Source organism: Cyanistes caeruleus, chromosome 5, assembly GCF_971803275.1.
Source record: "Cyanistes caeruleus chromosome 5, bCyaCae1.hap1.1, whole genome shotgun sequence".
In the NCBI taxonomy this organism is placed as follows: domain Eukaryota; kingdom Metazoa; phylum Chordata; class Aves; order Passeriformes; family Paridae; genus Cyanistes; species Cyanistes caeruleus.
This window is the reverse complement of record NC_141705.1, coordinates 47,325,811-47,352,166: the sequence shown is the minus strand read 5'-3', so window position 1 is coordinate 47,352,166 and position 26,356 is coordinate 47,325,811. Positions and strand designations below refer to the sequence as shown.

The 26,356-nt window shown below is 38.8% G+C and overlaps 1 protein-coding gene and 1 long non-coding RNA gene across 7 annotated transcripts in view; one reads left to right on the top strand and one right to left on the bottom strand.

Moving 5' to 3' along the window:
• The first annotated feature begins 5,100 nt into the window (after positions 1-5,100).
• On the top strand, positions 5,101-9,045 carry LOC147653084 (uncharacterized). The gene is made up of 3 exons (XR_015287139.1): positions 5,101-5,473; positions 5,969-6,151; positions 8,569-9,045. It is a non-coding gene; the product is annotated as an uncharacterized LOC147653084 (long non-coding RNA).
• A 5,174-nt stretch (positions 9,046-14,219) lies between these two features.
• DKK2 (dickkopf Wnt signaling pathway inhibitor 2) overlaps positions 14,220-26,356 on the bottom strand; it is a 73,259-nt gene continuing 61,122 nt past the window's right edge. For all 6 annotated transcript variants that reach the window (XM_086888624.1, XM_086888623.1, XM_023924707.2 and 3 more), the window contains 3 exons: positions 17,960-18,110; positions 17,160-17,309; positions 14,220-16,641 (listed from right to left, as the gene is read on the bottom strand). In XM_086888624.1, the coding sequence (XP_086744750.1) occupies positions 16,391-16,641; positions 17,160-17,309; positions 17,960-18,110 (552 nt within the window). In that variant the 3' untranslated portion in view covers positions 14,220-16,390. The remainder of the gene's footprint in view (positions 16,642-17,159; positions 17,310-17,959; positions 18,111-26,356) is intronic.

Here is a 26,356-nt window from a genome sequence, read left to right as displayed (position 1 = left end):
CGCGTTCCTCTACTATTTCTGAGCTGAAGGCTTGTTTCTGAAAATTTTGGATCTACACGTGTCATAAATCAGTGTATCTCAGTATCAAGTTTGATTCTGGATGACATTTCCTCGTGTGGACTGCAGTTTAGCACCAAGACTAAATGTATTCTTATGCTTATGATGCATTGAAGTAAGTGAAAATCCTGACAGCGCTGAAGCTAAGGGCAAAATTATTTGGCTTCAGTCTATATCCCAGTTACACAAAGATGAATTTAATCTCCTGTTAACTTGTAGGGGCTTGGGGTGCACGTCCCCAGAGAGCATTTACTCATTCTTCCCTGCTGACCGCCAATAACTTCCTTCTGATTTTATTATTTTCTCTCTGTCATAGCTTAACATCTTTACGATGCCGCCTCATTCTCCATTTGTCAAGCACCAAGGGTCTCTCTTTGTGTCATTCAAGCCTCTCTTTGGAACAACTTTTCTCTGTGCAAACCACTCCTAGTAAAACTGTTTTTGTCTGTGGTCTTATGCTCCCACTTCTTTGGGAACAGGGAGAGATTGCATGTTTTATCTAGTGACTGAGATATGACAGTAGTTTTGGATCACAGTCTTGAGGCATAAGTCTTTATCTTGCCTCTTGATGAAATATTAGATACAGTTCTCTGCTCCTTTTAATTCTTGTTTCTTTGACTTTCCATTAAAATTTGATGCCCTCAAATATCAAATCATGATTTACATGAACATATAGTCTATAAAAAAATATCAGTCCAAGAAAGGATTGATTTCCATTGCATTCAAAGCCATTTTTTTGCATGTAGTATGGGCACAAATCAAGATCCAGTGCTTTTATGGTTTATAAACTTTTTAATAGCAATATGTTGTGTCAAAAATACCATTTCATCCTTTATAACTTTTTTCTTTTTTTTCTTTACCAGTAAATGACAAAGGTTGCAATAGTGAAAACAATGTAGGCATAAAACCGAAAAAAATACATTTTTGTACAATTCCTTCACTGCTATTTCCCCAGCCTATTTGGGCAAGAGTCTTATCCTTTATCCTAAGGCGGAAAATGAGGTATTTGTTACAAAATGTAGCAGAAGATACATGATCTGTTACATCATTGTTGACCACACAAATAAATATTTCTACTTTGTAAAATGTTTTTCTTGATTATGGCAGTTAGGAAAACATCTGTTTCCATTTTCACGTGTTCACTAATTTTTTAATTTATTTTTTTTTTTGTGGTGAGGACCACCATTAATGTTTACCAGAATTTGATTAGGTATTTGCATTGATGGAAACAAATTAATTTGCATGCATGTAAGTCTCACTGGCACTTGTTGAAGACCAGGATTTATTATTATGATGAAGACAGTGGGTGGGTCTGTTAGGTGAACAGATGTGAGTACATGAGACCCTAAAACTTTGGTTTGGAAATTTATTAAGATTTATGTAATTTGACCAGTCTATATTTTAACATTGTTTGTTTTTGTTAAACTGTAGTATATTTTATGCAAGTTATGTAATATAAATGTAAGCACATTTTAAAGTGAAGCACATTTTCAAGCTGGTCTTCAATAACAGTTAATACTGGTAAGCAAAGGGACAAGTTAAAATGGAGAAAAACATTGTAACTTGCACATATAGAAGTCAAGTGATTTGGTAAATGATTAGAGAAATTAAAGACATTTTAGAAAAAGGGCTGTTGCCAAAAGAAAAATTAAGCAAACCAATAGACCCCCAAGAGTCTCAAGCCTGAGACTGACAAGAGAACTGCAGATTGTCTTCAAGTTTCTCTGACTGTCTCTGTCTTCTACAAGCTCCCATTGTCTTCTGTCTTTCCCACAAGCTGGGAATTAGTAAGCACAGTATTATCTCACCCAAGGGAGAAGCAACCTGACATTACCTAAAATGAAGAAGAGGGGAGCCTGAATGAATTAACAGCGACGAGCTGAAGGCACGGTGCTTGCAGATGAGTTTAACAGTTGGGCTGCTTCACAGCGTGGATGTTATTTATAGCAATGCAGGTAGAGGCACGATCACCCGGGGATTTCACGGGGCTTAACTCAGAGAAGCTTGCTCTGACCACAGGTTGGTCTGGATCAAGCATTTGTTTTGCAGGTAACTCAGACTGTCATAGGTAACTCGTTAGAGGGACAATAACCAGGATTGCCAGTTGGAGATAAAGTACAGAATGTGGTGAAGTGTATGAAGGCACCCATCTCCATGCTTTGTGATACCTTGCCGTGCTCCACCTAATACCCAGGAAATGGCAATTAGCTGACCTTTATAGCTAAAATTAATACGGGATGAGGATACACAGTACACTGTGGGACTCATTATTTGTCTTCCAGATGCAGGGGGTGAGGAAAATATGGGAGTTACTGTTTACCTTACAGTACTCGTATTCTGATGGCCACAGTCCAGGCCCTGACTAATGGTTTTGAAATGCTGAGGACAGAAGTTAAACAGGCATCTACATCCCAGACCCCACTAGGGAACCTCTGATTAGTGTGTGGAGGGTGAGAAGCAAGGGAAGCGCTGGAACTTGAAGCCCAGCCAAGAGCATAAAACCCACAGGGCTTGTGGCTATTGCAGGTAATAACAAAGGGACAGTGTCCATAGGAGGGTAAGAGAGACGGTTCAGGGAAGGGCAAGTCAAGCAGGCAGAAGGCTGAGGAGTCAGATGGTCTGTGCTGCAGGTTTCAGCCATGGCTTAGGGAAGGCACAGTGGCTGAGCAATGGATCTGCAGTGAGAGGTGCCCACAGGGGTGTCTCAGTCCCCGCTGCGCAGGACCGTGCACAGGAACGATGGCCGGGGCAAATGGAAGCTCTGGAGAGCCGTGAGTGCCTGTTGAGAAATGGGTAAGAACATTAGGAGAGCTGGCAAACACTGCTGGCAGTTTATTTTTATAGCTTTGTTAAAACAAGTTTCACAGGTTTCCAGAATGTTGTACTCTTCTCATACTGTCTGATTTCTCGTTATGTTTCATAGATTATCTGGGTCTTGGTGTAATTATTCTGTTTAAAAACATTGTAGAAAAATGGCATGCATGGAGTTTGGGACAAATGGAAGTCTGGGTTGTTTTAGCTTTTAGGTTTTCAAGAAACAAAGCACTGTAGCTGTTCTATCTGAGGAGTGGAGAGAAATTCAAAGAGTAAAGGTGGTAAACTTCAGAAATTGAAACATTTTATTAGGCCATGAGTGAAGAATTATAACCCATGCCGTGAGTATAGGCAACTCTCACATTTAAGTAAAATGACTAAAAATATAATTTTCTACTCAGTGAGACCACGGTACCTTCTGTCAGAGTATGGCTTGAGAAACGATCTCATCACCATCAAAAATCCCAGTGAGAAAGTTTCCTTGCTTTTCTTCTTGCAGAGGTTTTACTGATTGTGTTATTTATTAGGGACCAACCAAAACCAGGCTGGACACTGTACAAAGGGTAGGGTAAGAGGCAATCTTCATACCTTAAAGAGTGCTACAGGAATGGACAAAAGCAGAAAGGAGTGTGGTAATACATAGCTATTGATGCAATGGTAAAGGACATGTTAATTCTCCCTTTTTGGCAGAAGAATATTGTTTAGGGATGAGAAAGACAAGAATAGGGGAAATTTGTAGTAAACAATAGGGAAAGACAAGATAAGGAGGGCACTGCAGAGGTGGAGGGACTGAGATGAGATTGGAACAAGCTTGGATCAAGCATCAAGAATGGCTTAAGCCCAGTCTGAATAGAGAGAATATTTTCTTACTATTTTAGCTTTTTTCTACAGCTTTCTCTGCTGGTGTCAGTTCCTGGTTGTTGACTCTGTGCACTTTCTTTTGCAAAGCTTCTGTGGCTCGAGTCAGAGGAAATCCTGTCTGAGGGGAACATTACCACTGGTAGAGGGAGTCCAAGCTCCTGGCACAGCATGCTGCAGGTGGGGAATGGGCTGTGGCACCAGGATTTCCCCCCTCTCCTTTCCTTCAGACTGAGCCCTTGAGAAGCTGCACTCCCAACCCAAGCCAGGCTTTTAAGCATGCAGAGTGTATCTTGCACTTGAGTGCGAAGTGTGGCATGATATGTAGGATTTATAAGTGTCACAAAAGTAAATGGACTCTTTTTATACCCAGGTTATTGGAAGTTTATCAATAGGATTTAAGTTCAAGTTGCAATTCTGAAGGTATGTCTGCTTGTGATACAACAGGTACAAGGGTTGCAAGAGCAATGTCACAATCACAGCAGTCATAACAAAAAAAATATTTAATGTTAGTTCTTGAAAAATGTAACTTAAAAGCCAGGAAAATTACTAAAATGTTGATGTTTCTGAAAGTCTCGCTTAATTCAACATCATCAGATATCTTAGACAAATCAAATGTGCCAGCCACTTCAGGACTTCGGACTCTTGGTATCTTAGGAGTTAGGAATACTAAATTAAGTGTTCTGTCTCTGCCGAACTCTTACCTTGTAGAAGCAAGTACTGGAAAGTTTGTTTGTTTTCCTAGAATTCTAAATTTAATTAAATCATCATAACCATTTTTAATGTGATCTCATTCAAAGACAAGATTAGTTCAACTTACATATACAATATACAGGAGAAAACTAAAGCAGAAATCTAACCCTTGAAATTTTTTGTATAAGTTTAAAGTATTTAAAAGCCTTCTTTATTAAGCTCAAAATATGTATATTAGATTGCTGGATCTGTGTTTTTAAACCCTGGCTAATAACATGTCTTGCTTTGGAAAATCTAAGCAGTGTAAATATCTTCTTTCTTCACCCTGTTTTTTAGTATATTCAAAAAACATTTTTACGTTTTCTGTTAAAGTAGCTGTCTTGCCTTTCACCAAACAAAATCATTTCCAAAATATTTTTTTCTCAATTTGTGTCTCTAAATAAAGATTTTTCTTTATTTGTCCTTCATTTTCCTAGCTCAGATGTGTTTGAAATGCAACAAAAAAGTTCCTGAGGGACAAAACTAATTCAAGTAGAACTATACGTTTTTTGTTGTTGTTGTTGTTAGCAATATGATGTCAGTGTTTGAAAATATTTAAAAGAGATTAATTTAAAAAAAAAAAAATTATATAGAAACGTGGTCCTTAAGGGTTGTTTTTTTTTCCTAATAAAACCACAGGTGCACATGGCTTCTTCCTTCCCTGAGGAGACCCCTCCCCACGTGCTGTGTGACAGCTGGGTCGTGTCACTTTTCTCATCCCAGGGTGGCTCGAGCTGATGGCTCAGCTCACATGGCCACCCCAGCATGCGAGCAGCTCCTTTAAGAGGCACCTGTCAGGAGGAAAGAAGGAATGCACCTCTTCAGCTTATTTCCACCTTGGGTCTCATTACAGCAAAACTAAGACTGGCAGTTGGACTGAAGTTGAAAGCTCAGCTTCTCTGGGAATAGCTCCAAGACCACCGACCGCCAGGTGTGCAGAGCCCATCTCTACCATCTCCAGGACAAGGTGGAGTCCCGTGGTCATGGCTGGACTTGGACAAGGGTGCTTCAGGTGAAAGGTTACAGGGTTTGAAACTGACCTGTTCTTATCACCCTCCTAATTAGTGGATCTGTCTGGACCCTTCTTTCTCACAATCAGTTCCTCCACCTGCTTAGCTGGCCAAAGCCAGCACCTGTCCTCACTTCTCCAAGCAGGCTGTTTTTAATTCACAGCCCTGCAGTCTCCCTTCCATCCTTCCAGGGTTATGTTGCTGTTTTTTCCAGGCAATAGATAAAATAAGTAAGATTGACGAATGACTTTAGCATATGACCATCATGCATCAGTTATTAAAAAGAAGGAATAGCTGGAAGGTCCATCTAGAGCTTGTTTGCCTTGTCCATATGGGAAATGGAATTTAAATTACCACATTGCTTTAGGAGCAGCTTGTAATCCCAGTATAGTGAAGTCATGTTTTTCATGGGATGGGAACTGCAGATAGTAAGAGTTTCTGCAGTTAGCATGAAACCAAGTGTGATGGCAAGTTACTTAAAAGTATTTTTGTTCTAGATGGAAATATTCAGATGCAGAACCAGCAATTCCACCTCCCTGGGAGAAGACACTGAGGAACTGCCATCAACTTGCATGTGTTTGCAGCGTGTCTTCCAGGATACCCACAGCTTGATTCACATTGATTCACTGGAAAGGGGGAATAGCTTCCCAGAGCCTGTAACAGGATCACTTTTATGCCGAGTATGAGGTTTTCCTTTTTTTTTTTTTTAAATACTTTCCTTGCCTTTTTTGGTTTGACAATTCCCAATTCTTTTTCAGCTTACTGACAACAGACATACCTCCTAGTTTAAGGTTTCTGAACATGGAGGTTTCGTGGACCACAACTTGAAAATCATTGTAGTGTGAGGCAGGACAATGCTGTGTATTCATTTGGCTTTAGGAATTGTTAACAGAATAATCCCATTTGAAACTTCTGTTTCCAATCATATATGGTAATAAAAATAGGAATGATAATAGACCTTTAGCTGTGAATTTGGATGCTCTTGTGCTAAGTGCTGTACAAAAACAGAAGAAAAATTCAGTCCCAGTGCCAAAGAGTTTAGACTTCAGAGAGGTGGCTGCAGACTGGTGGGGGAATAAGTAAAATAGAACAACAGGCCCGTGATGGTGGTTCAGCTGCTGTCAAAGGAGCTTGTTGGAGTCCTGGTGGTCTACAGAGAGTCTCTTCTAGGAAAAAGGGTTAATGAGAGTCAAATCTCTGGCTGAAAATTCAGTGATTATTTAGGGAAGGGGGCATAATCAGGCAGAGCCAGAAGGAGGCAGGGATGCTCAGGAGGGCATGATAGATGTCCCTCGAGGTCAAGGCAGCACTGTACTCTGTCAGAGGTTTGAAGAGCAGATCAAGAACCAGATGTAATGAGAGGCAGTTTATAAAATGTTCATTAGGTGGGTGCAAAAACTGCACCATGCTAGTGTGAGATAGGGGAAGGTTAAAATAGAGATAGTGATAGATATTGATCGTAGGCAGTATTTGACCCACTCTTCCTGCTGTGCATACACTGCTTAAACCTTTCCCTCCTGGGCACGAAGGGTACAATTCATATTCTCTGCTCCTCACTCATCTGAAAGCTTCAGGTGTGGTATGAACTCAGAGTTGAAGCTCTCCCTCTACTCTGTGGAGAAACAGAGGCAAGCACCAAGCACTAGGCAGTCATCTACAGAAGGAGGTCTGACATGAGAATTATTTTCTCAGTGTCTCTTGTCTGTATAATCTTGTCATGACACTTCACCTTCAGACAGTTAAAATTTGCTGAAAGGAATCCTGTGCCAGGTCTTCTCTTTGACTAAATCCTTTATTAAGTCCTGTACATTTTTAGGCCTTAAAAATAACAAATTTAAAGATGTATTAAAATTTTCTATCAAACTCAAAAAATATTATTATTACTGTTACTATTATTCTGTTGTTGTTATTTTTGTTATTTTTGCTATTGTTAATACATAGTACAAAAGTTTACTAGAAAACTTATTCAGTAAATTTCCCAGGGATAATCCAAACTGCTTTTTCTAGAGAAAGTGTTTTCCAATCCCTTCTATCAAACAGAAGGGAAGTTACATTCTATTTCTCATTGCTAGTATTTCCCTGCTAAGAACTGGAAACCACTCCTGTGACTTAGACAGGGAGGCATAGAATCTACATTTCTTGCTATCATGTAAGGAAATGTTCTAAATGTCAGTGTTGTAGTGGGGATTTTTTGTTTGTTTGTTTTTTGTAAAAGAGATGCAACACCAATATTGAACACTTGGTTAAGGATAAAATGAAAAAATGTTTGCCTTAGAAGGGGCTTTAAAGATCATCTAGTTCCAATTCCTCTGCCACATGCAGGGACACTTCCATGAATCCTGGTTATTCAAAGCCCCATCCAACCTGGTCCTGAACATCTCCAGGGATGAGCCATCCACAACTTCCCTGGGCAACCTGTTCCAGTGCTTCACCGCCCTCATAAGAAGGTCTTTCTTCCTAATAGCTTAACTAAACCTACCCTCTTTCAGTTTAAAGCCATTCTCCCTTGTCCTATCACTACCTGTCCCTGTAAAAAGTCCCTCTCCAGCTTTCTTGTTGGCCCCCTTTAGGTACTGGAAGGTGCTCCAATGTCTCACACAGAAATAAAAAAATCCAATTAAAACCAAATGGGGATAAGACAGATGTATTTGAACATGAAACAAGCCAACTTCTATCTTCTGATTTCAAAATGTAATGACTTTGAGGGAAGTATTATTTAATATCATCTCCAAACTGTGCTTTAGGACAGTATTCTTGACTGTTTAAATGGGCTAAGTGGGTAAAATACAGTAGCTCATTATACACATGAGTATTGTGGTGACCTACTGCTTCTTTCTAACGTGAAGAACTTTTAATTATTACATCAGGTTACCTTCTTTCAACCTCTCATTACTTTAAAACACTCCATCATCATCTTCACAGCAATTTTCTTTCTAAAACTTCAATAAACCTTCAACCCTTGAACCAAATGTCCTTATTCCCCTCCATGAATCTTTTCCTGCAAGTGTTTTCTGTTCCTGTAATATTGTTGCTTCTGATTACTGAAGTCTTTTCAGTTCTGCATTGAGTTTTTGCTGTGCTTGCTTCTATTTTTCAGGATGGGTGACCTGTGACACAAGGACACTTGACAACACTACTGAAGTGATGCACCTCAGCTGCTGCAACTGGCCTCTGTCATCAAATAGGATTTTCTGCCTAGTGGATCATTGCTAAATCAGTCTCCATATACTCGAAGTGTTTGTCTATCAGAGATGTAGTTAAGGAAACACTTATAATGTACTGAAATAAACAGGAATTCTAGCATTTATGTCAAGCTGTTGCAGGCCTCATGTCACATTTCCCTGACAGTTTGTCTGCTTGATTTTTTTAGTGATCAGTAGAAATTAGAAATGATCATTCAGTTCTGCTTACATTCAGTTCTACATTCCATGCAATTACTTTGATTTAAATTCTGAAACTGGGTTAGAGATGGGATAAACCTGAAGCAGACTGAAAATAATAACAATTTATCTTTTTCAAAAATGCAGATATGTGAATTAATAATCAAAAATAAAACTATATTTGAATTCATAAATGAAAGCTCATTTCCTGTGTTGTTTTTAGGACATGTAAAATGGCTCTGATAACACAGCTGAGAAGCTCATTAAGTATGTTTGGTCATGTAAAATTGAACCTCTTTATTCAGATGCGAAAGGCAACACCAGGGAAGTTGACCCTTATTATAGGTAAGTAATTCCACCTTTTGTTAAAAGTAATGCATGGAAAGCAACATTTCTTCATGAGTGTCATCCTGTATGCCTAATTAGAGATTGTCACTAGTGATGGTAATGATTGTCAACACACAAATTGTATGGACAGGTTTATGGCACCATGATGGAAATTACCTGTTTGCAACCAAATATTTTCAGTACGTAATTTTCACATGGGTGAAATCCTGTTGCTTTAAATGCTGATATACTTATATATAGTACAGCAGTGCAGTGATTAGTTAGTGAGGGGGGGAACGATGATTAGTTATTACATTTATATTTATATATTTATATTACATATAATATTGCAGTCTTGGTGTGACTGTACCATTCAGGTGAGGTGTACTAACACACTTCTCTATTTTTGGTTTGAATTATTAATATAGTCCCTGTAGAATACAAGCTGAGTGCTAAATAATTGTACTCTGTCATGGGTAACTTTTAGTTACCCATGGAATTTGGAAAGAAAATTTCTTAATTTGATCTTTTCTGCTTTTTGAGTACGTATTTTGCGCATTGTACAATATGGTATTCAATTGCAATCACATAAGGATACATTTCTACAAGAGCTTTTAACATGGGAATCTCAACAAGTTTCAGAGGTGGTAATTGAATAAACATAAGGAATTCTTTATCCTGCTTCAAAGCTTCTAAACATTTTGGATCTATGTTTTGAGCTGCAAATCTCATGGAATCAAGTTCTGCAATGGAACTTATTATTTCAAGATTCTAATTGTTGTCAAGCTGAAGACAGTACAAGAGTTGTATTTTGGCATTTTCACATCTGACTCTGCCAAAACGAAAAATCCAGAGATCCAGAGAAGTCAAAGTTAATCTGATGAATTCATAGGTTTTGATACATTTTGAGTTCTCACTGGAAGCTGTGGTAGCAGAGGGAAGGCCTCTTGCCTCAGACTTATTTACAGCCATCCTGAAGAATTTCTAATGGAGACCATCTATGACCTGCAGAATGTTCCCTCCATAACCATTGATCTCCACACAGGTTGGAAGGAAGCTCCAGGATAAAGAACACTGTCTTTCAAGTAATTAAAATTGTTTATAACTTTATCCAGTAGGTCTCCAAATTCACAGTATTACCAGCTAGCAGTGTGCTGCACTGGCAAGGACAGCTATCACCCTCTTCTGGACTTCACAGAAGAGTTAAATGTTTTTTGAAACAGAAGAATTTACTGTCCTTTGAGAGCACATACATTAGGATTTTCTTTTAAGCACTGTTGCAACATCCGAAATTGCTCAGATATTGAGAAAAAGACATTGCCCAAATAACTTTGAGGTGGATTTTTCTAAAGCTTTGGGTGGTCATTGAGTTCATTAGTGTGCTGCATTCCAAAATTCCTGGCAAATTTCTTCCAGAACTCGTTGTGTCTTTCAGTACTTTCAGTGTATCTATATACCTTGATGGTTCCATTAAAAATTACTGTCACTAAGGAAAGAAACAATACTTGTGAGCCCTACAATTAAAATTGCACTGAATAATTGAATGTTCAATACTTGATTTAAAAAAAAAAAAAAAAAAAAGTTTGCAAGTTTGAGTGAATCTTGCTGAATAAAATACTCTCATAAATTAATAGCTTATGAGGAATAGAAAATTGGAACAACCACACCAATATACCTTTCTGATTTGTTACCTACTCTTGAGCCAGCTTTCATACCAGCAGTGGAGAATTACAGGACAAAACTACAATATGTGTCAAGAAATCTTTGCATGTTAATGGTGTTTTCTTCTTGTTTCTAAACATTTTTTTCCTAAAAAGGAAAGAAAAAAATAAAACCCACCTGTGTGCTTATTAAAATCTCAGTTTCCTCTAAAAGATTATTTCCTCTGCGTCAGGAAGTTGGCAAGCAGCAAACCACTTCTAAATCAAGCTGCAAGCTGGTACTGCAAAAAGCAGAGTTTATTGGTACCAGACATTTGTAAATAAGTAATTGACACTCATGCTATAACAATAAGCAATTCCTAAAAAAACCAAAAAACAGGGAGCTGCCAGAACAAAAAAATTTGCAATGAGCTCCATCCAATGCTATATAGCCAGGGTCAGTCCCATCAGTGTTGGTCAAAGCAACAGCCCCAGGACCAGCTGGAGTTCTGTAAAGTGCAGTTGTCTCCTGCTTTTGCCTCTTCCATCCTCCTGCACAGACTTTCAGTGGGATCTATGGCAATGTTATCCAAAAAATGTGCCTGGATCCAAAACCTCTTGAATTACCAGGATTTGGATACACAGGGGACCAAGGTGACAGGCATACTACTTCCAGGGGAAATGGGCTCAGCACTTCAGCTTTTGAGGGAACCCAAGTCACTCAAACATGCCTCCCCTCTTTGGGTCAGCACTGCAGGGTCGTGGCTCAGGAACAAAGAGAGGGCATTTGTCCTTCCCTGCTCTTAATTATTGTGTGGGATACCATTAACATTCACAGTGTTTGCAACAGCAAATAACTACATTTTGAGGTAGCTTGTCCCCTGTACCCACCGTTTCAAGCTTTGGGCTGGCTCCCACCCCTGCCACCTCCAGCTTTTTCAGTGCTTTCCTCCTTACCTCCTGAATTTTTGCCACAAGCAGAGCTGTGTAAAGCTGGCAGAGCAGTGAGATGGGGCTGCAGCAGACATCTGGGGCTTTCTGAATAACTCATAGAAGCTATGTAAAATTGAACCTAAATAAATGGTAAGAAAGGATACAGGGTCTGTGTTGCATTGTAAGCACTTTTTTTGTAGTGGTGAACATGTGAAAAACTGAATTAGCTGATAAGGCACTTGAGCTGAGAGCCTTTATCTCAGTGAAACACTAGGATTTAAATGAGGGAGCACAGACCTTGAAGCTAACTCTGTATCTTCACTCCTATCTAGTACAGCAAAAGAGAGATATCATACCTCAGAAGACTGGTGAGCAAGGTAAGAAACCATAACTTTATTATTAGTGTGATTTAAAAACAAAATTAATTATTCCTTTGTGTACACTGTGCCCAGAGCAAAAGAAATCCAAAATAACTGCTTTCCCTTTATCAGGGACTACAGGTAAGGATGCCTGGATGAGGAGGAAGTGTTTGTTTTTTCTTCCCCACTGTGGGCAATTATTTTCAGAACACATGACTGACAATCCAAAGAACAAGATTTCTTTATATTTTATAAACATGGCCTTGATATTACATAATTTTCCTAGTAATTAAGGTTTTGAAAGTTAGAGGATAGATCTCAAAACTCCTAAAAGCCTGAGCTTAGAGCCTCTGTTATATGAGTTTCTGCTGGTTTTGACCTTCAGGATCTCTTTCTTAAATGGCTTTCCTAGAAGGAAAGCAAACTGGAAGGGATGAAATATACCAATTTTCTTTGCTAGTGGGGGTGTTGATGCAGGGCTCTAAAGTGAAAGCAGAGTGGGCTGGTGACAAGGAATAGTTGGGAATGTCTCTTCTCAGCCTCTGTCCAAGATATTTTATGGTGTTCAATGAGGGTTCTTTTGCTGTTGCTGAGACAATGAGCAGGGAAGTCGGAATATGCAGAAAATTACTTAAATTTCAATGAATTCTGGCTTAGGTGTCAGATGGTGGATGTACACTTGTTGAAAGTGTTGTTATAGAAGCAAATAAATCTATTTTAATAGTTTCTGTTTAAAAAATTGTTTAAAATCATAAATACTATAGTTTGCAAACAACATGAGACAAAGCAAATAGTACAGTAATGGATACACACCCACATTTATACTGTAAATCAAATATATGTAGAGTAGGAATCCATTATTTTTAGGAAAGTTAATGAGTATTTCCAAAGAGATGTTGCAATGCTGAGGCTATTCTAGGCTAATAGAAAAATTATTTGAATTGTTCAGTAATAACATCTTGTGTACTTGTGCCATGACAGCAGATTTCTGAAATGTTACTGAATCAAACTCACTCTTAATTCCCGTGATGAGTGACACAGTGAGTGAGAGCAATTATCTCCAAATTTAGCTATTCTTTTATTCTCAAACTGATGTATATTTCCACAAAACATTGACTGACTGTCTTCTAAACAATCAAAGTTCAGTCTTATGAAACTGCTTGCATGCTACTCTGTTCAGTTATGTGGCTCAGTATTTGTGGTGTGCAAGGAACTGTCTGTGCCTATTGTTTTTGTTCCCAGACTAAATCTCTGAAGGCTTTGGCCATCCCTGTTGAAGTCATTGGGCTCTGAAAACGCTCACAACTTTATTATGTTGATGTTAAAAGTGTTGGAATTTTCAAAGGCCTACCAACCAAATATTGCAAATGACAGTAGCTAAACCTTTTCATTTTATACAATCACTCATGTAACTTGGAGACCATTTCACCCTCCAAGCAAAGGGTTACCCAAAACAACTAACAGGGATATCAAGACCATTGCTTAATAACCACAGCCAATATTTTGCAATATTTATTGTGCTCTGCAGGAGTTTTCCTGGGATCAAAACTTGTCTGGTTTTATTAACAGTATTTGCAGTTGTGTCACATGGATTGTTTCATGTTATTAGAGCTGAATGCTGTAAGTTGCCAATTCAGAACTGCTAGTTATAGATTTTGCAGGAGAGTATTTGCATGCCGTAGTTCTAACAAAATGCTGTGTAATTTGAGTACCACCTTTATCCATCATGAGTCCCTCTGGTATGTATCACTATCCAGGAAACGTGTCTGGATACCTTTCCTACTTAACCTGGTTGATTTTACATTACACAACCAGGTGCATTATTTTCAACATGTATTTTTGAGTATTTAGGTGTAAACCGACCCAAGAGAAGCATACAGATAGTTCTCACTTAAACCAGTTTTGTAGAAATTATGTATGGGGATTTTAGAGATGACCTTCATGTTTGTTACCAAAACTCAGCCTACACACAGACACAAGTGCAATCCGATATTTTTACTTGCATAGCTAAGATATGTGATTTTTTTTTTTTTCAATGGATTTGCATGTCTTTCTGTAAAGAACTATTCTTCATAAGCAGCAGGTAAAGAGAAGAATATGGGTAAAATATTTGGGGAAGAATGTGAAAGGAAATTTAATATATTTAATCTTATTATACATTTTTCTACATTGAAATCAACAGGCTGCAAATATATTTTGCTACAAAGCTTTGTGTAAGAAATATCTCTATAAGAAAATACATCTCATTAAACATTTCCTGTAAATAAATTATCCCAAATAACTGAGTTTTGCAAGAGCAAAATGGCGGGTAGGCCAACAAAAAGAGCTAAAATTCCATTTCTGCAACCCCCCTGCTCATGCTGGATATAATTTTCTTTTATATGTGGTGACAATGAGAGCACTTGAGTTCTTCTTCTGAGTATGTGCTGTGTCAGTGTAAATAAAACTAGCAAAATTGGTTCCTCAGCTCTTTTAGGATTTTTTAAAATCTGAGCCTTATTCCTGTTCCAATGACATTGGAAAATGCTGGAGTTAGAAGAGTTGTTTCCAGTAGGGAAAGAGGTGTGTGAAATACTCTTCTGCTTTAGACTCTTATGAAAAACAAGGGCAATGAAGCTGAGGTCCATGATCTAATTAGGAAGACTGAATCAAGTGGTGTAGCTAAGCTAAAGCTTTAAAGCATCCCACTGGTGGAAAAATGTGTCAGGTAATGGTGATGTGGTCTTCAAAGATAAACTACATACTGGCCTACCCATGTTGTGCCAAACCAAGTAAACAGAAAAGTCTCTTGTATTATAGAACATGAAAATGGGTAATCATAAATGGGTAATTACAACTTAGCAGTAGGTCAATTATAGAATCAGACTTCTTTTAAAGTAATATCAGTCTCTTTACCAAAGTTTATACAAAGGAATATTTGCAAATAAGTAAAGTTTAAAATGTTTGAAAAGACCTGGGAGACAAGTCAAGGGACAGAGGCTGTCTTTTTTTTTTTTAACCAGTACACAAACAACGTAGGGTTGGCAGCTGTTTCCACAGTCTATATATTTCTGTCATTCCTGGCAGAACACTCCAGAGTGAGAGGACATCAGTTCCAGGCTGAGTACATGCCGGAGGGTGGTATGCTGTGACATCACGTGATGTTTTAACAAGTCATTTGTGGTCATGCCATCTTCTTACATCATCTTCTGCAGGAGAGGAGGTGCTCACAAGACCCATCTCCTCTTTCTTTGCTGTCTCGAGAACAAATCCATTATACTGCTGCAGAGTGCCATGAAGTGTAAAACTTTGAGTTTGTAGCAGTATGCCCAAAACACCTCAACAAATGCTGAGGTGTTATGTATATTGTATTATAACTGCAACAGAGAAACAACTTCAAAGCTCTTCATGTTAAGCAGCTCAACACACTGCTATTTCTTTTGGAAATGTCTATAATGCAAGAACACTTAGGCAAGGACAGTATATTTAGGACTAATGAGGAACTGCATGTATATAATTCTGGATTCAGCATGCACACATATTTGCTTCATCTGTTCAACCCAACGTAAATTAGCAGTAAACTGAGGCAAATACAAGTGATTAAGTGCCTTACTATGACATTGAACTACATAAAGCATTTCAATTTACCCATGTATAGAAATAAAACCCTGTTTAAATGCCTCCTCTTAGATAAACTGCAGCTCTCTTGAAATTTGGAGATGGCCAGTTTTCACCTTCTTCATAAGGGCCTGCAAAACACAGCACTCTTGTCCTGCAGGAGTGCTTCCTTGCTGAAGTGTCAGCCCTGAATAATGAGGGCATGTGGACATTCACAGTAACTTTATTTCCATTTCTCACACCTGCAATGTGACCAATAATGTGTTGACAGATGAGTCTTCCTGCAATGCACTGCTTCCTATAGGAGTACAATGTATACAATTTCTGTAGAAAGTCCTTACCACGCTGGAGACCCACTGTAGCCCTAACATCACTGAACCCCTGAAACATCATGGGACAACACAGCAAGGTAAGTGACATTCATTTCCACTCTACTTGTTTGCATACTAGCATTTCCCACAAGCTGTAGAATTATTTACAGGAGAACTGCGCGGTAGGTGAACTCCAGCTACACTTGTGTTTACCACCAGCTCAAAAAGAAATGCATTTAGTGTGACTTCTACTCATACTCTAATGGTTACTTTAGCCATTCCACTTCATTTGCAGTCCCCTTTTTCCACCATGCCATAATGCATTAAACTGATAAAGCCACAGTCACTTAATACTGTCTTCCCAATCCTCATTCAGATCTTCTGGCACACATGAAGTCTTGATTTAGAAGAGGAGGTCGCATCTTTCCATACTTTACAAGACAAACCCTTGGCACAGTCACATCGTTGGAAAATCTCCAGTCCATGGGACCCTTTCTTGCGCTGTTTGGTGCATACCTCCCCCTGATGCAACACAGGCTTGCAAATTTTGGTCCAGAAATGGCGAGCGCAGCAGTGTCCCTCAATACAGTCTGATGACCGTAGGCAGGGATCACCTTCATGTCCTAAAAAGAGCAACCACATTATTTTACCTCATGGGAAAATGTGGAAGTACAGATTCAGTGCAGACTTATGCAAATGAAACTGAGAAAAAGGAGAGGTGATATTTCCACCTGTGGCTATTTGAAGGATGTAAACACAAGAGAAAATATTAATTAGGAAGGTTCAAGGGGGTAATGCGTAAGACTTAGTCAGGAGAAATTCTGCTGCAGGACTGTAAGCAGAATTACAAGTGTTCAATTACATGGCTGTTACAAGATGAGAATGTCTGCAGTCTTGCATGACTGATAAAATGATTGTCAGTCCACATCTGATACAGAGAAGAAAGCAGATGCTGTTTCAATCACAGGAACTGTTGGTTGACATTACATCACTTTCTGAGTCATGCTATGAACTCTCACAATAGACATTCACTCCCTGTGAAATTACTGCCTATTTCTGGTTTTCACTGCTGTATCCTAACAGCACTAACATGATTCATGACATGAAGGAACAGGCCAGTGCAGCCCAAATGTGCTCTTACCTTTTATGTGTGACAGCTTGGATCGTGGCCTCCCCAGGTTGTGCCATCCCAAATCCTTGCTTGGATAATGGCCATTCTTCTTGTTGCGCGGCCCTTCTAGAGCAGGGATGTGAGGAGTAAGGATGCTTTCAGTTACTGGTATGCAAATTCCTGCAAGGAAAAGACAGCCATTCAAAGATTTGAATAAGAGGAAAAGCAGCTGAGAGACATGCACTGACCAGGTCAGGATGATGAAAGCACTGGGGTTTGGCCTCATTGATGCTCAGCTGTAATCACACGTTCACCTCTGGGTCCTGGCACTTAGCCTCACCACAGCTGTGCTTCACTCACTTGTCAGTCTCTCTGTCACTCTGGCGTTATGGTCCGAGCCCCTGGAGAGCTCCTTACAGACATCTCTCTCCAGCTTCCATGGGAATGCAAACAGTATGGTTATAACCCTCCCCAGGGAGAGTAGATTCAGGATTCATTAGGTCTCCTTTGCTTCCTTAAAATATGACTTCTGTGCAGTCTTCCAGTGAATCAAATCACTGAAATGTAGAGCTGTGCTTTTAGGCAGCAGCATTTTTGTATTTCTCCACCACAAAATATAAGAAAAGACTGGTAATACCTGAGCCCTAAACACAGAAATACTATTAAAGAAAATTAGGCAGAGTGGAATGAAGATGACAATTAAGTTTCCTTGGCTTAGAAAAAGAAGTGCTGTCACCCAGGAAAAAATACTGTTTCTGGGCACACTCATAGAAACAGATGATGTCAAAAGGCTGATTTTCTGCAGAAAAGCCCAGAGCTGGCAGCCATACCGTTGTTGCAGCGGTTCCCAGGGCAGCACATCCCGTCCCGATGGCAGCGCTTCTTCTTTCTCCGGCACATCATGCACGCAGACGTGGCTTGGTGAGGGCTGTGGCAGTACCGCCCAACTTCACATTCCTTGTCGTTAGTGCAAGGATAGGCCTGGTGGGGAACAGAAAGGTTTACAGTGAGGCACTCCTTTGCACAAGGAACAGATGCAGCTCACAAAAAAACCCAAAACAAAACAAAAAAGGAAAAAAAACAAAAAAGAAGAAAATAAAACACCATTGAAACTTCCAAAAAAACCCCAAATAGCTGAGATAACAATTCACGGGGCTAGGAGATGCAACTAGGGATGCTCCACTGCAGCCACACAACAATCTTTAAGCTCACACAACTGCTGGTCATTGCTTAAAGAATAAGAGATGAAATCTGCTTGCTCATGGTTTCATCTTTCCTTACCTCAAATGTGTGTGGGCACAAGAGATTTCATATTTTTGTGGATTCAGGGATCTCATTCATCATAGGCAAGAGCTTAAAACTCCACAATTAACAATCAACATAGCCATGAAAGCCAGTAAAAATACTGAAGCACACCCTCCAATAGGTAACATTTCATTTTAAACTCTGAGACATTTTTCCTTTGACAGTTGTCAAACACACTGGTTTATTATCAACAAAGTCAGCATTGCCACAGTGAGTATTATCTGTGTCACACTCATTCAAATGTTTGTAACTGCACCACTCATCCCTGGCCCACACCAGTGGAACTCCTTGGAAGAGAACAAACATCACTGGTCAGCATTTCACTTTGATAACCTTTCATTTACTTATTGTCTTAGTATACTCCTTAAATGTACCACCTGCTAAACAACACCCTGTGGTATGCAGCATGGAATATATTATAGAGCACAAAATATCTTGCACATATAATTCCCTGCAAGCAGATATATGGGTATACAATTCTTCTGTATTCATCAAAACCAGCATCACCTCACAGGAAAACAGACTTTTTAAAAAAAGATTATGAAAGCACTTCATTCTCCCATAAAGATAAAGAAAACCTTGCTCCTACAAAAGGAAAAAAGAGGATTCTTGAAAGAGACATAATAACACACACTGCAACATTCCAGGATGCTCTCTGCTGACTCCCACACAGCTACAACTATGCTATCTGTCTGAATCTAATTTTATTGCCTATTAAATTAATTACAGATTTTTTTGCCATTCCTCAAAATTATTGTTGAAGAATTTGTTTAAACAAAAAAAGATGACCATGAATTTTGTGCACTTTCTGGAAAATTATATTTACACTTCCTCAACTAATTTCCTCCAATAAATTTCCTCCAATAAAGTATTTCCAATAAATAAAAATATTTATTTTCAAAATGATTTTGCAATTAATTGTTGACTCCCCCAAAAAAAGCTCAACTGACTAATTCCCAGTGTAGAATGATTACTTTCCTGTAATCAGAAAAAAAAACACCTTGTGGCCTTTGAGAATGAACTTTGAAAATTGTTTCTTTAGATGGAGAGACCCTTGTTTATCTATCTTCGTGCCATTCTGTTGAGAATCACATAAGAAACAGGAGGTCTTATAAGAAGACCAAACAAATTTCTCTCACGTCAGTAGTGGGAGAGGAACCAATGCCATTTCTCATGTGACTTCATGAGCTGGTTTTTTTTTTGTTAAAATTTACTTTACGGTACCAAAAGTGCTCGCTGGATATTTCCCAAGTGCTGTTGCCTCATTACTTCTGCCCTCTGAATATGTGCATTTGAGAATTTTTCCAGGGTGCAGCTGTTTGGAGTAATCCAAAATATGTGGAAGTCTTTTAGGCTTAAGAATGAACATTTTCTCAAGAGGATGCAATCAAAGAAGGCCAGATCTTTTAAGCTAGAAGTACCAATAAGAGACAAATAGAAATAGTTTTTTAGTACTTAAGGCATAAGCAGATTCTACTTACTCTAGCAAAGTGGAGCCAAAGTGCTCTTACCTCAACCTTATCACACCTGTCCCTCATTTTACCAAAAATAATAAATAAAACTGACTTAAAATTTATTATATAGTTACCATAAAACTAAGACTTCCCTGATATAAATGATACCTTACTAACCTAAGAATCTTACAATAAAAATAAAAAAAAGCAATTTTATATAGACTTGTGCCTGGTTATATTGCATTTGAAAAATACTAACTCTGCTAGCTGGAGGAAATGCAAATAAAAAACAGATGGATTGGCTGAAACCTGGAGATGAAGGCATTTTAGACCCTTGTCTGTCATCAAGACCTTCATAACCACATCTTTTTTCTAATATGGGCATGTGGCATACACCTGCAACTTGTCAGCAAGAAGCCTACTTGCAGTTTTATTTTGGTTCCTCAAATAGCTTCTTAAAAAAAAAAGTTCCCTGATCCCAAATGGTGCTAATGAATGCTCTCACATACCATATCTAGTGATTGTTTTACTTTTGGCTTTTAAGCTGAGTGACATGGAAAAGATATTTTAAGATACGCATCTAATTGTCAGCTCTAAACTCTGTCCTTGAGAATGGTAAAAGTAACAAAAGACAACTTCAAAAATTGCTAGGGAAATCAACAGAACCCAGCCTTTCTTCCTAATCTAGACCCCATTCCTAAATAAAAATCATACTTTTGAAATACAATAAGCCAAAACTGACCTACCTAAGGCAAATGACTGCAGCACATCAAAAAATAAGTCTTACATGTAGCTTAGACAATAACTAGCAGGTCCACTCAAAAGACCAGCTACCAGCCAGCCATAAAAGACCCTCTTGCAAATGCCCTCTGCCATCAACTGTTTTGATCTGCCAAAATCACTATCCATTCATATCCTGGCTATCAATCACAGGGACCTTAAAACAAAAATGTCTATATAGCCTTGTGTCTGTTTCCTAGCCACTGGACATTCATTAGAATAGACATAATTCCTGCTCTCAGCAGAGTAATTTCTATTGCTGTGTAGCATTCATTATAGAAACAGAAAAATAAAACAAAATAATATATTGTTTACTTAGCCTTGGCTACCAAGAGGGAAATGCATCCATAATTATTCCTTTGCTGTCAGTTGAATCAATCTAGGTATACTTTTTCTTTAAAATACAGGGTAAAGAAAACATGTAAAAATGTGCATGTTAACTATTATCTATGCATAAGTCAAGGATTTCAAAATCTTCTACAATACAGTGCCTGGAACAGAGTCTTTACGTTCAGAGAATTGTAGAGTACATTTCCTATATACAACACAAAGACACAGATCAGTCCCAGATGGAGAGGGAAGAAGCAAGCTGTAAACCAGCTCTACTTCCCCTGCAAAGATAACTAATTCTATTCTATTCTACATTATCCCTTCACATTCTTCAGCTATACATATCATTTTCTGGTTGTAAATCTCCATCCACTAAACACAGCTTTGATATCATGGGAAACCAGATGAAACTGAGATAAAATATGTAGCACTCCCTGAAGCTGCATTAAAACATCTTATTTTTTCATCCCACTTACAGGCAATCAAGTCATCCGTAGCATGACATAAACTAGATTTGCCCGTGATAATGAGTCACATTTTCAGAATGTGTTGTTTGATTAAGAGCATTGTTTGCTGACATGTTTTTTCCTCAGACATTCCAATTAGTTTTGTATCCTTGTATAAAAGATACTTTTGATTACTTGTCCAAAACTGTACAGCAAAGGGATTTTTGCAATGTTGGAGGATTCAGGCTAGATGTTGAAATGGGTGTTGCTTGTGATGTGCCAAAAAGTCACCTGCATCAGTCCACCAAGATTAATCTTAATCAATCAGGTCACAACAACACAGAGATGTTAAACTTTTCTCTTGGAGAGAGAGAGAATATTCCTTCCCTTCTGAATTTATATTCAAAATTCCATGAATCTATGATAGAAATACTCAAGGAAAATTATGAAGAGGCTAGATGTAAAAAGTTGGGGATTTATATGGCTGAACAAGTCCTTCCAAGCACTGAAGATCTATCTTCCTTTCTTTACTAACTTCCCTGGAAGGCTGTGTAAAGAACTGGCTGTCTACATTTTGTGACTAAGTGGATAATGTCATTCCCATGATTTGAGAATCATGCAGCAGTGAGGTTAATGTTTATCTTCATCTTCCCCTTTTGACAGAGGATCTCTTAGCCCCTTTCCTCAGTGCAATGACAATTTCTTGATATATTTACTGGAGTCATTTGCTATCACACATCTTTTATAGGCACCACAGAGTTTCACTGAAAGCTGTAGAAATATTAAGTCGTGAGACTGTTGTGCTAAGATGTCAAACAATTTGAGTCTGTCTGTCTGGCACTATAAAACGTAATGGAGAAGCATTCTGGGGGTGAATAAGACAGACGCTGTAATGTGCTGAAGGATGAGGAGACTGATGGCAAACATACTTTATTGAGCTTTGGAAGATAAGGTCTTGAATTTCAGAATGGCCTCCAGCAAATATCTGAAGACAATATTCCCATCCAGTGTCTTAGTCACCAGGCTCTCATCTGTTCATATTATGATGTCTCATTTGTTTTCATGCTGAAGTACTCCACACTGTACTAGCTAACCAAATCGGTGAAAGGCAAGAAGAGCCACTGGCATTTTTACCTAGGCTGTGTCATCACTTATCCAACACAAGCAGTCGAGACACTGCTGGCTTCAGACCCACCTTCAACGTTGAGAGGAGCCGTGCCTAAATAGGTGTTTTGATGGAACAGATATCAGTAGTGATTCCCCCAAAAGCAATTAATTTTTATTTTAAACACATCATAAAGTCCAAGTGCAGAGTCAGCCCTGGCAGAAAATCGTGGCTACTACCACTCCCAGCAGAAGAAACAGCATGGAAGTTGTCCATTAGCCTTTCACTGCAGATTCCAAGCAGCACTCAGTAAGACAGATGAAGTTTCGTGTACCACAGAAATGACAGTACCACTGCACTTATTGTTCTGCACACTCTGCCAGATTTGGTCCATACAATCATCCCCTGATGATGGTGGGGACTGAGTGGAAGGAGAGGAGAAAAGCCACAACCTGTTGTACAGTCAGAAAGTGAGAAGTCTCCAGAGCTACCAGATCAGTCCTTCATCATCCTCTCTCACTTGGCACAGAGGCAGTAGCAACATTGCAAAGATGAAACAAGGGACTCAAGGAAATGGACACATACATTATTCCAGGAATGGCCTTGCTTCCTAGGAACCCACATGTTAGAAAACAAATTTAGGCTCTTATTCAGTCTTGTTCATACTACCCGTATTTATTAATATCCTGTGCAAATTCCTGTGTCACTAGGCTGTGATACCTACCACATACTACAGACATCTTCTGCTGTCAAAATCTCTTCTTCATCACACCTACACAATCTTTTATATTCATACAAGGTCTGTGAGACAGGCTACCACAAATGAATTGGTACTGCAGCTCAGTTCATTACTCGTTACTTAAGGCAAACAGGTTATTTTCTCTACTTTAATTAATATTGAATTAAATACTTCTTTAAATTTTAAAATAATGACTGTAAAGGAGGTGGAAGCTAACCTTTCCATAGTCAATATGCTGGCAAGATGACCAAAAATGTCCCAAGCTATAGGCAAGAGGACAGAGTTTCTGTCCTCACTCTTGAGAGATGTCCTTCACTTGAGAGATGAACAAAAGAGCTTTTTTGCCTTTAGTCTTGGGCATATTGCTTAATATTCCAAAGCCATCAGGCACAATGAAGCAACTGGCTGAATCATGGTGAGAGTCTCTCCTTCCCATCCTGCTTTGGACAGGACAGAACTATCTTTCAGAGCAAGGATTTGATCCCCACGGAGCAAACATATGAAATAGCCACAGGGGTGCCATGTTTTCTTTTTCTTTTCTCTTTCTCTGAAGAATTAGTAATCCAAATTAAAAGCATGCCAATAAATTAGGAAATGCGAACATATGCTTTAACCAAATAGCCTGCTGTCAAGACTAACTACAAAGAATGCAAGTCATTGTTTGGCTCCCCAGTTGGGCCTGATTCTGAGTTGAGATCTCAGATTTGTTTTGGCTTTTAACATCAACATTGGTGGGGCAGTTGTGTGCAACATGTGGCCTGTAGAGCTAAATGAATACATCACATGTGGGATTCGTCCCACTCGCCTCTTTGGAGACAGAGTGAAGATCCTCTCTATGAAGTCTGAGAGAAATCCTAACATGATCTCACAGGATACAAACCTTAGTAACAATGGAAATAACAGCTCTGTATTCAGCGCCACATGAATGTGATAAAGCAGAATGGAAGGGGTAAGAGGGCAATTCAGAGCTTTTAAAAATCAACAAACAAAGAAAACTCCCAGCTCTTTGTGGGTTATCTTTTTCCCTGCAAGGTAACTAAACTACTTACGGATAGTTTCTCAGGTGTATCCAGAAGAATCCATCTTTGACAGACTTCAGCCTAACTTTCTTCTAGCTGCTAAGCAGACATGTAGGTTAAGATGTAGATGAGAAAGGACCATTATTTACTACTATTTTATTATTAATCCCAAACAAGAAAAGAGTTTATCAGCAGCCATCTGGAGTGATGTAGTTTTCCCACAGCACTGCTGATGTTGCTTTTTTCTATTCTTAGCTCAGCATAGGCATAGATGATAGCGAGGGATCTCACTGTGTGCAAGCACAAAGCCATGGTTAATTTATCCCACAGAGGAAATCATGCTGTGCTCTCAGACAGCTCCAGACATGGATCCTGTCTCAGACTGAGAAACCAGAAACTCTCAGCTCTCAGTGACTGCTGTGGCACAGATCCTTCCTAAAAGAAAAACTTACAGTAGTTGCAATGAAACAGATTTACTTATTTCAGTTGCCATAGAAAGTTTAATAATTCAATTTTTCTTACCAAACCTCATTCTTTGTTAAAATAATATAACTTTGACCCATTTCTCTCCCAGACCTAAAGAGAAAAGTGCAATCTTCAGCCTCTAGATTAAGTATAAGCACTTTCTTCTAGAGATAATTCATTTTTAACTCTTCAATTTAACACAACCCTGCTGTTACATGAGGTCTGATTCACAAAGTGCTACATCATGGATACATATACTGCAGCTTCCAAAGATCATTCCTTCAAACTATGTGGATAATGGTCCCAGAAGCCTCCATTATTAAACAATAAATATTCATGTTTCAAAGGAATTCTCAATCCACTTCTAGACCACCAGGGAAAGAACATTTCTATGACCTGCAGTAGTACAGCTCTCATGATTTTTTAGAGCCAAAGAAAACTCAGATCTTAACAACCAGAAAAAAAAACCTCTCTAAGGTCCCTCTGAACCAACAGAGTCTAGACTCACAGGGGTCCTCTTGTAAGTTTTCCTTGTCCAAGCAATAATGCCAGGGAAAACAACATCCTGTTCTGCAAGAATTAGGCATTAGTTGTGCAGGGGGCTGTGCTCAGGGGGAGTGCATAGCTGCTTCTGGTGGAAAGAGAGTCAAACACCTTCAAATAAACAGGGGAGCTGTGTTGCCCTATTTCACACAGCACCCACCAGTGTGAGTGGTGACTCTCCCAGTGCAGACAGAAAAAAACAACTCTAAAGACTTTTCCTGAATGAGATCTCACTCACACTGTGACCCTATGGCTCTCTCAACCCACATAATGAATTTCAACAAGCATTTTAGGCCTAGACTATCTAGATCGTTCTGACCAGTTATTCTACAGTTTATAAATCTACACCTTCTCTTACAGAACTACCTACATTTTGTGTCCTACTGGGTGAAGGAAGTATCTGTTTAAAGCTGGCCTTGGCTTCAGAAGGACATATGGAGGAAGATAATCTGAAAGAAAGCAAGTGGATCAGCAAAATTTCTGGCAGGATACTATTATTTCAGTTAAATCTGCCTCAATTTAATGCATTTTACATGTGTTGTGAAAGTATAAACCTCAACATTTAACACACTTAGAATAATCCACCTTAAAATTTTATTCAACTTAATTCACCTTCAATTCCCCATCTAGGTAAAATCAGAAATGAGTTACATTTTCAAGTGTCTTAAAGGGCAGCACAGTACACCCAAAAATATGCTCAGATGTACATTGTTTATCACAGAACAGCATCAAATTTTCTCCAGAATACAGCATAAACATTGTTGTCCCTGAGGCAGCACAGCTACAAGTATTCCTACTCTATCCTAATTTTAAGACAAATTATCACCGTTAGGTCCATGTTTGCCATGTTGGTCCATCACTCTGCTGAATCCTGTTTTCTCAAAGGGAATAAACTATGTTTCCTGCCCCATGCACAGTGTACATACCAAAGAGGTTGGGTTTTCCCTATTTGATACTGTGACCATCATATTTCATAGCAGTGATTCCTCCTCAACATTTGGAGACATCATGAGCCACCACTGCTTGATTTTGAAGGTGGCT